Raw genomic sequence first — 12,778 nt, forward strand, 5'->3', positions numbered from 1 at the left:
CCGCCCGGCCTCGCCGGGAGTCTGGAGTCCCGGGGCCGAAGGGGCGTCCCGCCGGGGGGGGGGGGGAGGGTGGGCTGGGCCCCGGGGAGGGGGCGAGGAGTCCCGTCCGCCCGGGCCCTGGCTCCGGACCCGGCTTTGCGTCTCCCTCTGCGGGAGGGGTTTCCTGGGTGCCGGGGTTGAGTCAGCCTTACCGTCCCGGCCCGCTGCTCCTCTTGCTGCTGCTGCTGCTGCCGCCGCTAAACGCTCTCCCCGCCTTCGGCCAGGTAAACCCGCCTCAGGGACCCACCTGCCCGGGGGCGGGGGGCGGGAAACCCCTCCACCTCCGCCCCGCCCACGGGCCGGGGACCGACGGACCCCCGGAGGGGGCGACAGGGGATGGGGGGACGGCTGGGGGTCGCCCCTTCTGCCCCCCCGGGGGGCCCCCTTCGCCTCCCAGCGTGAGGCCAAGCCACCTGGCAAGGTTGGCCTGGGGCGGGAGGGCAGGGGAAATGCCCCGGCCGGTGCACGGCCCCCGAGGGCCTGGCACCACAGAGGTCGGCCGGGCCCTCCTTCTCTGCCCGCTGGCCGGGGGCGACGTCCCAGCTGAGCTTTAAGGCCCTGAGGGGTGCCCAGCCCCTCCCCTCCTCCCAGGTGCCCAGCCACCCCGCACGGTGCCAGGCGCGGTCGGGTGCACCCCCGCCCACTCCGCTGGGGGCTACCGTGGAGGGCCATCACCTGCCCCGAGGGGGGCGGGGGGCGCGCTTCCCCCAGACCCCTCGCACCCCTTGCCCGAGTCCCCTCCGGCCGCACGTGGAGAGGGCGGGACGAGACCCTTTTCGCCCCCCATCTCCCCTCCCGTCTCTCTCCCTCTTCCTTGCCCCCCAGGTTTGCACACCCCTCTGCCCCGCTCCGCGGCTGGCTCTGGAGTGGTACCGGAGTGGTCGTCCCCCGGCCCTCGGCACGGGGAGACGTGGGGAAGAGGGAAGGAAGGAGGGGCAGCCGGAGCACCCGTGGGGGGCGAGGGGAGTCGGGGTGGGGAAGGTCCCGGGGTGGGGAAGGTCCCGGGGCGGGGAGCCGATTCGGCGGCGGCAGGAGGGTGCGGCGGGCAGGCTGGGACTCGCCGTCCGCCTCGCGTTCCTCCCCGGGCCTACGCGAGGGGCTGGGGGAAGGCGTGCGGGTAGGCCGCCGGGCCCCTGGAGGCCCGAGGTGACCCCCGGCCACGTAGGCCCCTGCCACCCCTGCCCTCCGTCGGTGCCCCCGGGGCCCGGTCCGGCCCCTATCTTGGGCCCGCCGGCCCTGACCCCCGGCTGCCACGTGCCGGCTGGCTCCGAGGAATTGTTTTCCTTCTGGGTGGGGAGACTCGTGGCATCGCTGGGCGGGGGGGCCCGGATCCTGGTGCCGCCGACGTAGGGCGTCCGGGCATCCCGGGCCAAGGCGGAGATCCTTCCGGCCCTACGGACGGGGGGGGCAACCCCCCAGCCAGCCTGGCACCGCCGAGGGCGGAACGGACTCCCCGGGGGAACGGAGGCCGGGCCCGCGCCCGGGGTTGGGGAGGAGAGTGTGTGTACGGGGTGACCCCGCAGCCTCGGGGACCCCGGGGCGGGGGTCTCCCCGCGTCCCGTCGGCCCAGGCCGAGCCTGCCGGAGGAGCCCCGGCGGGACGCCGGGGTCCCCTGGGCCCGGAGCGGCAGCGGCGACGCCGAGGGAGGCTGGGCCCGGGCCGGGGAGGGAGGAAGTTGGGTGTTCGGGCGGCTGAGGGTGGAAGGTGGTTGCCTCAGACAGGAAGGCGGGGGAAGCAAGAGGAGCCTCCTCCTCACTCGGGTGTGCAGGCTCCCCCAGGGCCCGCCCCCTCCGCCCTGTCCAACCTGGCGTCTCCTCCGGTCACCCTCCCCGCCGCGAACCGGCTGGACTGTCGCTCCGTTCCCCGGCCTTGACTCCGAGGCCCCCCGAGACCCGGACCGCTGCCGCCTCCGCTGGTTCCCTTGTCTACCTGTCTTTCCGCTCTCACTTCCTCCTCTCTCCGGCAGACTTCTGTGTCTGCCTCCCGAGCTAGAGAGGAAGTTCCCCGAAGGCAGAGATCCCGTCAGCTATCTTATTTCCCCTCCGCACGATACTCTGCACGTAGTAGATGCCCGATAAATAACCCCGATTGAGGTAATAATCGATCACCGTGGCATTTGTTCAGTGTCTACCACGTGCCAGGCAACCGTACTCAACGCTGGGATAGATACAAGCTCACGGGGTGGGATACGGTCCTTGTCCCACTTGGGGCTCACGGTCTCTATCCCCATTTTACAGAAGAGGAAACTGAGGTACAGAGAACTTAATTGGCTTCCCCAAGGTCACACGGGAGGCCGGTGGCCGCGCCGGGGTTAGAACCCAGGTCCCGTGACCCCCAGACCCGGACCCGACCCACTAGGCCGCCTGCTTCTCCCGGGCGCTGGGCCGATCCCTGGGGGGCACCGGGCCAGACCCCGGAGGAGAACGGCTGCCTGCTGCGGCGCCCACACCGGTGAGGGGCCAGGTGGGGCTGAGCGGCCTGTTCTTCCGGCAGGGAGGAGCCGGGCGCTGCCCCTGCCCCGACCGGGCACGGCCCCCAGCTGATCACCTGGGGCCCCACAGAGACCCCCGCCGGCGGGCCAGCCTCACCCGGCCAGCTCCCCGCGCGGCGCCCGCCCCCTCGGCCCCGCCGTCATGGCGGAGGACCTGGGGGCCGAGGTGCTGCTGGACCTGAGCTTCCTGACGGAGGAGGAGCACGAGGCCATCGCCGCCGTGCTCATCAGGGATGCCCGGCTGCGGCTGCTGGAGGAGGGGAGGGTCAGGTGAGGCCGGGGCCCTGGCCGGGAAGCTGGGTGATGTGGGCGGGCCCCGGGTGGCGGGCCCGCGGCTAATAATAATGACGACGGTACTTGTTAGGCGCCTACTGTGTGCCGAGCACTGTTCTGAGAACTGGGGTCTGTACAAGGTAATGAGGTCGTTCCTCGTGGGGCTCACAGTCTCAATCCCTCTTGTAGAGATGAGGTAACTGAGGCCCAGAGAGGTGAAGTGACTTGCCCAGGGCCACACGGCGGACAGGTGGCGGAGCCGGGATCGGGACCCACGTCCTCTGACTCTCAAGCCCGTGCTTTTGCCATCAGGCCAAGCCGCTCCTCTAAGAAACGGGAATAATAACGATAATAACTGGGGTGCTTGTTTAGCACTTACTACGTGCCAGACACTGTAGTAAACGCTGGGGTGGATACAAGCAGATCGGGTTGGGCGCAGTCCCTGTCCCACACGGGGCTCACAGTCTTACTCCCCATTACACAGCTGAGGTGACTGAGACCCAGAGAGATGAGGTGAAGGTAACACAGCAGACGAGCGTCAGGGTGGGGATTAGAACCCAGGTCCTCTGACTCCCAAACCCGGGCTCCTTCCAGTAGGTCACACTGCTTCTCCGGGCAGCCCGGGATGGGGGGGCGTTGGGCAGGGATGGGGAGGGGCGTCGGGGGTCTCAGCCCAAGCGGAGGCCTCCTCCCCTCCGTCCTCCTGATTCCGGAGCCTCACCCACCGAGACCTCTCCTGGCCTGCTCCGTGCCCAGCTGTCCTGGCAGAGGGCATCGCGGCCCAATGCCCGCCGGGAGGGCAGCAGGTGGCGAGGGCTAGAGGAGCCCCGGAGGGAAAGCCCCGGCTGGCAGTCACCCCGGTGCCCCCTCCCCTCGGTCCCCAGCAAGCTGCGGGAGTCCCTGTCCGACCCGGAGCAGCTGAAGACCCTGACGGGAGACTGGTTCCACGATGCCCGCTCCAAGCGGCACCGCCACGCCCACCTGGGCTCCGACCTCGTCCGCGCCTCCATCCGCAGGAAGAAGAAGTCGAAGGGTGAGCAGCGAGTCGAAGGGTGAGGAGCGAGTCGAAGGCTCGCTCTGAAACAGGCCTCGGGGAGAGCAGGCTGTCCCGGAGGCTGGGGCCGGGGCGAACCCTCCGGGGAGGGACCGGGGTGGGTCGGGGGAGGACGGGCCGGGGTCGCCGACCACCTCGTCTCGGCCAGGCGACCAGGAGCACCAGGGTGGCCAGAGCGAAGACCAGGAGGACACTGGGGAGAGAGAGAGAGCGCCTTCGGGGGCGGAGCCCGAAGCCAGGTGAGGGACCTCTGAACCCGTGGGGGGCTGGAGGGGAGTTTTGGGGGGCAGCTGGAGGGACCACGTGGGTAGGGAGGCTTCCAGGTCTTCAGGGGCCGTGGGCTGCTGACCCGTGTCCCGTCCCCCCCCCCCAGGTGCCCGGTAGAGGATGACCTCCAGGAGCAGCCGCTCCCTGAAGACCCCGTAAGCGGGGTGGGGGTGGGAGGAGGGCGGGAAGATGGGGGGCACCCTTAATGGGCAGCTCCTTCCCCACTGGAATTGACGGGAATGTCGCTCCTTAGCGGACCAGAGAGGCAGCAAGGGAGAGTGGCTAGAGCACGGGCCCGGGAGTCAGGAGGTCGTGGGTTCTAATCCCGGCTCCCCCGCTTGTCTGCTGGGCGACCTGGGGCAAGTCACTTCTTCTCTGAGGCTCAGTTCCCTCATCTGCAAAATGGGGGTGGAGACGGTGAGTCCCACGTGGGACTGCGACTGTGTCCAACCCAATTAGCTTGTAATCCACCCCAGCGCTGAGTACAGTGCCTGGGACACAGTGAGCGCTTAACAAATGCCATCATTATCAATATCATTACCAGACAAGGATGCAGAATCTCACCCAACTGGCCTCTGCCACTCACCCACACTCGCAAACACACTGATCCGGTCAACACTTCCCCATCTCTGGGGGGCCCCAGGGAGCGTGCCGGGGTGGGGGCGGTGGGCCTGGGGGCTCTGTGCGTGGGGTAGGAAGGGGCGGGTGGCACGGGGAGGATCCGAGGAAGGGCAGGGGCAGGGGCAGGGGCAGTTTCTCTGCCCAGGGACTCCGGGTACCGGATTCCCGCTTGCAGAGGAGGCCCAGCAACCCGGACTGTGTCCAACCGAGCTCTCCATCCCCCCGCTGCCCCTGTAGGATACAGAGCCGGCCGAGGAGCCCGGATCCCCGGCAGCAGGTGAGCGGCATTCGATCGTTCATTCGGTCGTATTTACTGAGCGCTTACTGCGTGGCTCTGTGGAAAGGGCATGGACTTGGAAGTCAGAGGATGTGGGTTCTAAACCTGCATCTGCCGCTTGTCTGCCGTGTGACCCGGGCCGAGCCACTTCGCTTCTCTGTGCCTCAGCTACTTCACCTGTAAAATGGGGATTGAGACTGTGAGCCCCACGTAGGACATTCTGATTGCCTTCAATTACCCCAGCGCTTAGAACAGCAGTGTGGGGTAAAGCGGCGTGGCTCAATGGAAAGAGCACGGGGTCGGGAGTCTGAGGTCATGAGTTCTAATCCCGGCTCCGCCACTTGTCTGCTGTGTGACTGTGGGCAAGTCACCTTCACTTCTCTGTGCCTCACTTATCTCGTCTGAAAAATGAGGATTAAGACTGTGAGCCCCACGTGGGACAACCTGATGACCTTGTATCTACCCCAGCGCTTAGACCAGTGTTCGGCACATAGTAAGCACTTAACGAATGCCATTATTATAAGAAGCAGCATGGATGAGTGGAAAGAGCCTGGGTTTGGAGTCAGAGGTCATGGGTTCTAATCCCCACTCTGCCACCTGCCAGCAGAGTGACTTTGGACCGGTCACTTCGCTTCTCTGGGCCTCGGTTCCCTCATCTGTAAAATGGGGATGAAGACTGTGAGCCTCACGTGGGGCAACGTGATCACCCTTTATCTCCCCCGGCGCTTAGCACGGTGCTCGGCCCATGGTAAGCGCTTAACAAATACCACCATTATAAATAATAATAATAATAATAATAATAATAATGGTGGTATGCGCTAAGTGCTTACTACGTGCAAAGCACTGTTCCAAGTGCTGGGGGGATACAAGGTGATCAGGTTGTCCCACGTGGGGCTCACAGTCTTCATCCCCATTTTACAGATGAGGGAACCGAGGCCCAGAGAAGTGAAGTGACTTGCCCAAATACCATCATCGTTATCATTCCGAGGACCGGGGGCGGAGCACTGTATTAAGAGCTTGGAAAGTACAAATGGGCAAGAAAGGGGGACAATCCCCGCCCGCTGCTTGTCAGCCGTGTGTCTCTGGGCAGGTCTCTGGGCCTCAGTTCCCTCATCTGGAAAATGCAGATGAAGACCGGGAGCCTCATGGGGGACAGCCCGATGACCCTGTAACTCTCCCAGCGCTTAGAACAGTCCTCTGCACAAGCAGCGTGGCTCAGTGGAAAGAGCACGGGCTTGGGAGTCAGAGGTCATGGGTTCGAATCCCGGCTCTGCCACTTGTCAGCTGACTGTGGGCAAGTCACTTCACTTCTCTGGGCCTCAGTTCCCTCATCTGTAAAATGGGGATCAAGACTGTGAGCCTCATGTGGGACCACCTGATTACCCTGTCTACCCCAGCGGTTACAACAGTGCTCTGCACATAGTAAGCGCTTAACAAATACCAACATTATTATTCCCGGCTCTGCCACTTGTCAGCTGTGTGACTGTGGGCAAGTCACTTCACTTCTCTGTGCCTCAGTTCCCTCATCTGTAAAATGGGGATTAAGAATGTGAGCCCCACGTAGGACAACCCGATTCCCCTGTGTCTACCCCGGCGCTTAGAACAGTGCCCTGCCCATAGTAAGTGCTTCGCAAATACCAATTATTTAGAAGGGGGGAGACAGCAAAAGAGGTAAAGGGGCATCCATAGAAATGAAGAGAATGATAGGTAAGTGGATATATAATAATAATGTTGGTATTTGTTAAGCGCTTACTATGTGCCAAGCACCGTTCTAAGCGCTGGGGGAGATACAGGGTCATCAGGTTGTCCCACGTGAGGCTCACAATTAATCCTCATTTTACAGATGAGGGAACAGATGAGGGAACCGAGGCCTAGAGAAGTGAAGTGACTTGCCCACAGTCACCCAGCTGACAAGTGGCAGAGCTGGGAATCGAACTCATGACCTCTGACTCCGAAGCCCAGGCTCTTTCCACGGAGCCACGCTGCTTCCCTCTATATTATAGGATATATATTAGGGATGTCGGTAAGGGAGGTGGGGTGTGCCTCAGTGAGTCCCCCCTTTTCTTTTAGGGGGTCCGGAGGTCCTCGAGGAAAGGTCCGGGGAGCCGGAGCCGGAGTCCGATCCTGATCCCCAGCGCGATCCAGTCCGGGATGGAGGTGCGACCGAGCGGCCGGTGTCGCCCCCGGCCCAGGTAAGGCGGAGCCAAACCCCGCCCGGACCCTCGCAAAACCCGGAGCGGAACGAGGCGGACGGGAAGGGACCCGACGCCCTCCCCCCTCGGCGCAAAACCTGGATCCCGGAATACGGAGCGGAGCGGTGGGGAAGCAGCGCCCCCTACGGGACCCTATTAATGTTGGGATTTGTTAAGCGCTTACTATGTGCAGAGCGCTGTTCTAAGCGTTGGGGGTAGGGACAGGGTCATCAGGTTGGCCCACGCGTGGCTCGGTGGAAAGAGGCTGGGCTTCGGAGTCAGAGGTCGTGGGTTCGACTCCCGGCTCTGCCACCTGTCAGCTGGGTGACTGGGGGCGAGTCACTTCACTTCTCTGGGCCTCGGTTCCCTCATCTGTCAAATGGGGATTAACTGGGAGCCCCACGTGGGACAACCTGCTGACCCTGTATCTCCCCCAGCGCTTAGAACAGTGCTCTGCACCTAGTAAGCGCTTAACGAATACCAACATTATTATTATTATTATTATTACAAGGTGATCAGGTTGTCCCACGTGGGGTTCACAGTTTTAATTCCCATTTTCCAAATGAGGTCACTGAGGCACAGAGAAGTTAAGTGCCTTGCCTAAAGTCACACAGCTAGAGCCCCGGCCGGGGAGTCGGAGGACCTGGGTTCTGATTCCGACTCTGTGACCTTGGGGAAGTCACTTCGCTTCCCTGCGCCTCGGTTCCCTCACCTGTAAAATGGGGATTCACTCATGCATTCATTCACTCGTATTTATTGAGCCCTTATTGTGTGCAGAGCACTGTACTAAACTATTGCGAAGTACAATTCCGCAACAACTAGAGATAATCCCTGCCCACAACGGGCTCACAGTCTAGAAGGGGGGAAATCATGGTATTTGTTAAGCGCTTACTATGTGCCAAGCACTGTTCTAAGCACTGGGGTAGATTCCAAGTAATCAAGTTGTCCCACGTAGGGCTCACAGTCTCAGTCCCCATTTTACAGATGAGGGAACTGAGACACAGAGAAGGTAAGTGACTTGCCCAAAGTCACACAGTTGATAAGAACCCACGATCTCTGACTCCGAAGCCCGGGCTCCTTCCACTAAGCCACGCCGATTCAACACCTGTTCCCCTCCCTACTTAGACTGGGAGCCCCATGATGATGACTGGGACCTTGATGATCTTATATCTATCCCAGCGCTTAGTACAGTCCTTGCCACATAGTAAGAGCTTACCAGCGTGGTGTAGTGGAGAGAACACGGGCCCGGGAGTCGGCAGGTCATGGGTTCCAATCCCGACTCCTCCCCTTGCCTGCTCTGTGACCTTGGGCAAGTCACCTCACTTCTCTGGGCCACAGTTACCGCATCTGTAAAATGGGGATTGAGACTGTGAGCTCCAAGTGGAGCAGGGACTGAGTCCAACCCGATTTGCTTGTATCCACCCCAGCGCTTAGTACAGTGCCTGGTACACAGTAAGTGCTTAGCAAATACCCTAAGAATTATTATTATATACATATGATGGTAATTGTTAAGCGCTATGTGCCAAGCACTGTTCTAAGCACTGAGTTATTATTAACAAATACTATTATTGTTCTTAATCCTCCTCCTCCTTCCCCAGAGCGTCCGGGCGCTGGAGAACGGGCAGGAGGAGACGCCGAGCTCCCCCGAGGGCGGGACCGGCGACCCCGGGTCCCCCCTCTCCAAGATGCTCAGCAGCAGCTCATCCGTGTCCAGCCTCAGCTCGTCCACGGTGTGTACGGGATGGGGCGGGGTCATGCCTTCATTCATTCATTCATTCCATCGTATTTATTGAGCGATTACTGCGTGCAGAGCACTGTACTGAGTGCTTGAAAAGTACAATTCAACAATAGAGACGATCCCTGCCCATAACGGGCTCGCAGTCTGGGGGCACGAGAGGAGGGGGGTGAGACCCCGGGGGAGAGCTCGTGGAGGATGGGGGTTCACTGGTCGGGGGGAGGCTGGGGTCCACCCGGGGCATGAGAGGAGGGGTCTGAGCTTGTGGAGGGCAAGGTGGGGTCCAGCGGGGGCATGAGAAGCGGGGGGGAGGGCCACAGTGCTCTGCTCCGCAAGGAGACCCCTCGGTAGCCCAGCAGGACGCCTGTCTCCTCCCCGGGACTGACCAGCCGCCCCCCCCCGGCCCGGCTGTCCGTCCCCCGGGCCCGGTCCGGTCATCTGTCCACCCTTAGCTGAGCGGCAGCCTGCTGAGCCTGTACAGCGAGGCCGAGCTCAGCTCGGGGCCTGTGCGTGGGGCCATCCAGGTGTGTCTGCTCTACGAGCCGGCCCGGCGAGAGCTGCAGGTCACGGTCATCCAGTGCCGGGGCCTGGCCGAGGCCAAGAAACGACGTTCGGACCCGTGAGTGTCCGCCCGGGGGTGCTGATGTGGGGGGGGACCCGGTCCGGTCCGGCCCGTTCCCCCCCTCACCCCCCCACCGCCCCGCGCAGGTACGTGAAAAGCTACCTTCTCCCGGACAAGTCCGGCCGGAGTAAGCGCAAGACGGCGGTGAAGAAGCGCAGCCTGAACCCGGTCTACAACGAGACCTTCAAGGTGTGCGTGGGGAGGGGGGCTGGGGAGAGGGGGCTGGAGGCGAGCCGTTTCCCCTCCCCGCCCCCTCTGACCGCCCCATCCCCACCCCAGTACCCGATGGAGCGGAGCGAGCTGCCAGGCCGAGTGCTGAGCCTGTCCGTGTGGCATCACGACAGCCTGGCACGGAACCTCTTCCTGGGGGAGGCCGAGATCCCGCTGGACACGTGGGACTGGGACAGCGTCGAGCCCGCCTGGCTCAATCTGCAGGCCCGGGTGAGGACCCCCCCTTCCCCCCAGACACACCCCTACCCCTCGTCCCCTTTGACCCTGGCCTCACCAGCCCGGCCCCCTCCTCCCAAGTGGTGGCTCCCTGACCCCCAGACATTAATTCAGTTCATTCAGTCGTATTTATTGAGCGCTTACTGTATGCAGAGCACTGAACTAAGTGACCCCCGCTCTTCCCCAGACCCCGGGAGGCCCGGATGCCCTCCCGACGCGAGGCCTGCTCGCCCTGGCCCTCAAGTTCATCCCAGCTGGGTACGAAGGTGAGTTCTGCCCCCCACCCCTGCTCCTGCCGGTCCAATCATCCATTCTATTGTATTTATGGAGCGCTTACTGTGTGCGGAGCACTGAACTAAGCGCTTGGGAAAGTACGCTACAGCGATAAAGAGAGACGATCCCTGGCCACAACAGCCTCGCGGTCTAGAGGCGGGAGACGGACATCGATCCAAGCAAACGGGCATCGATATAAAATAAAATCGGAGATCTATACATAAGTGCTGCGGGGCGGGGAGAGGGGGTGGGGAGAGCAAAGGGAGCTGAGGAAAAGTGGGGCTGAGTCTGGGAAGGCCTCTGGGAGGAGACGGGCCTTCAAGGTTCCGGTTCCGAGGGTGGGGGGCGGCGGTCGGGGAGGGGAGGGAGCGCCGGGCCGGGGTCCCCCGAGCCCCCCACCAGGCTCTGAGCGGTTCTGCGGGGGGTCGGGGGTCGGGTTGGGGTGCAGGCGCCGGGCTGCCGCCTAGCGGGGAGCTGCATTTCTGGGTCAAAGACGCGCAGAATCTCATCCCGCTCCGCTCGGGGCCGCTCGACTCCTACGTGCAATGGTGAGCTGGGCACCCGCCGGGGGCGACGGGTCGGGGGTGGCCGGGGGTCGACCGCCCAGCCCACAGGTGCGGGCATGGTCAGGGCGCTCGCCCCCCGAGGGTGTGGCAACAACCTCTGCTAAGGGGTGGATGTGTGCGTGTCTGTGGGGGTGCGCATGAGGCAGGTGTGCAGACACATTCATCATCATCGGTCACTGCTCTTATTAATTAATGATGGCAATTGTTAAGCGCTTACTCTGTGCAGAGACCTGTTCTAAGCGCTGGGGTAGATGCAAGGTAATCAGGGTGTCCCACGTGGGGCTCACAGGCTTCATTCCCATTTTATAGATGAGGGAACTGAGGCCCAGAGAAGTGACTTGTCCAGAGTCACACAGCTGACAAAGGGCAGGAGCGGGATTAGAACCCACGACCTCTGACTCCCAAACCTGGTCTCTTCCAGTAAGCCACGCCGCTACTGAGCCATCTGCGTGCAGAGCCCTGGACTAAACGCTGGGTCACTCTATTTGTATTTTGTGTGCATGCTGTGTGTGTGTCGCCGAATGGTACTTTCCAAGCGCTTAGTACAATGCTGTGCACACAGTAAGCGCTCAATAAATGCGATTGAATGCGTGTGTGTCGGTCAGGCCCTGAGTCCCGGGGTGTCCTTCCTCCTCAGGGTGGCTTAGTGGAAAGAGCCGGGGCTTGGGAGGCAGAGGACGTGGGTTCTAATCCCGGCTCCGCCACTTGCCTGCGGCGAGACCATGGACGAGTCATTTAACTTCCCTGTGCCTTAGTTCCCTCATCTGTAAAATGGGGATTAAGACTGAGAGCTCCACGTGGGACCACCTGATGACCTTGTATCTACCCAGGCGCTTAGAACAGTGCTTGGCACATAACGCTTCACAAATACCATCATTATTAATTATTATTACCCAATTGTCCTTCATCCCTCCTTTTCTCCCTGCTTAAGCGCTTAGTACAGTGCTCTGCACGTAGTGAGCGCTCAATAGATGGTATCGAATGAATGCTGCCACCCCCTTGTAGCCGAGGGCGGGATGACCCGGTGCCCCAGACTCTTCCCCACCCGCCATCTCCCAGACTCTTCCCTATGCCCTAACTTCCCCAGCTCAGCCCAGGGCCCTCCTCAGTTTACCCTGCCCTTACCCCCGCCCCCCCTCCTCACACTCACTTCTCTTTAGCTCCTCCCTCCCGCCCTTGACTCTCACCCACCCCTCGCCCGCATCACACCCTCTCCCGCCCCCCCCAGCTTCGTGCTGCCCGACGACAGCCGTGCCAGCCGGCAGAAGACACGCGTGGTGAAGCGGAGCCTCAGCCCCGTGTTCAACCACACGATGGTATACGACGGCTTCCGGGCGGACGACCTGCGCCAGGCCTGCGCCGAGCTCACGCTGTGGGACCGTGACACCTTCACCAACCGCCAACTGGGGGGCACCCGCCTCAGCCTGGGCACCGGTGAGCCCGAGGGAGGGACGCGCCCCGGCGGGGATAGAGCAGGGTGGGGCTGGGGGGGGGTCCTAAGGGGGCAGGGATGGGGTGGGTGAAGAGCCCGAGGTGGGGCCTGCCCTCAGCCCCCGGCTGCCCTCCTCTCGCCAGGCAGCAGCTACGGGCTGCAGGTGACCTGGATGGACTCCACCCCTGAAGAGCAGCAGCTGTGGAAGAAGCTCCTGGCCCAGCCTGGCGAGTGGGTGGAAGGCATCCTGCCCCTCAGGACCAACCTCACCCCCCGCGCCTAGCTGCCCCGCCCCAAACGCCAACTCCCGCCCGCTCCCCTGCCAGGCTGTGCCCCCGGCCTCCAGGCAGGGCCCTCCTCCCTACCAGGCCCAGGAAACAAGTGCCCGGGCCGGAGGGGTCCCCGGAGGGGTGGGCGGGAGCAATAAAATCTATAACAGTGCCAGGGAGCCGGTCTCTGCGCCGAGGGCACAGCTGGTTCGGAGAACGT

General features: G+C 62.8%; 1 protein-coding gene across 1 annotated transcript; it reads left to right on the forward strand.

The window, feature by feature from the left end:
* The first annotated feature begins 108 nt into the window (after positions 1-108).
* On the forward strand, positions 109-12,730 carry SYTL1 (synaptotagmin like 1). Its single transcript, XM_029080852.2, has 15 exons — positions 109-263; positions 2,533-2,800; positions 3,688-3,836; positions 4,006-4,096; positions 4,231-4,279; positions 4,983-5,022; positions 7,093-7,214; positions 8,813-8,944; positions 9,402-9,568; positions 9,658-9,760; positions 9,851-10,012; positions 10,206-10,284; positions 10,740-10,839; positions 12,086-12,291; positions 12,433-12,730. Exons 2-15 carry the CDS (start codon positions 2,673-2,675, stop codon positions 12,570-12,572), a joined length of 1,668 nt encoding a protein of 555 aa, XP_028936685.1. The 5' UTR covers positions 109-263; positions 2,533-2,672; the 3' UTR covers positions 12,573-12,730.
* The last annotated feature ends 48 nt before the right edge of the window (positions 12,731-12,778 follow it).

This window comes from Ornithorhynchus anatinus, chromosome 16 (assembly GCF_004115215.2).
Source record: "Ornithorhynchus anatinus isolate Pmale09 chromosome 16, mOrnAna1.pri.v4, whole genome shotgun sequence".
Taxonomy (NCBI): domain Eukaryota; kingdom Metazoa; phylum Chordata; class Mammalia; order Monotremata; family Ornithorhynchidae; genus Ornithorhynchus; species Ornithorhynchus anatinus.

Bases quoted from the DNA above. Each gene is read 5' to 3' on its own strand.
- SYTL1 (XM_029080852.2), top strand. From the start codon at position 2,673: ATGGCGGAGGACCTGGGGGCCGAGGTGCTGCTGGACCTGAGCTTCCTG. The intron at 4,097-4,230 runs GTGAGGGACCTC...CCCCCCCCCCAG, and splicing joins GGGGCGGAGCCCGAAGCCAG to GTGCCCGGTAGAGGATGACC. The intron at 9,761-9,850 runs GTGTGCGTGGGG...TCCCCACCCCAG, and splicing joins TCTACAACGAGACCTTCAAG to TACCCGATGGAGCGGAGCGA.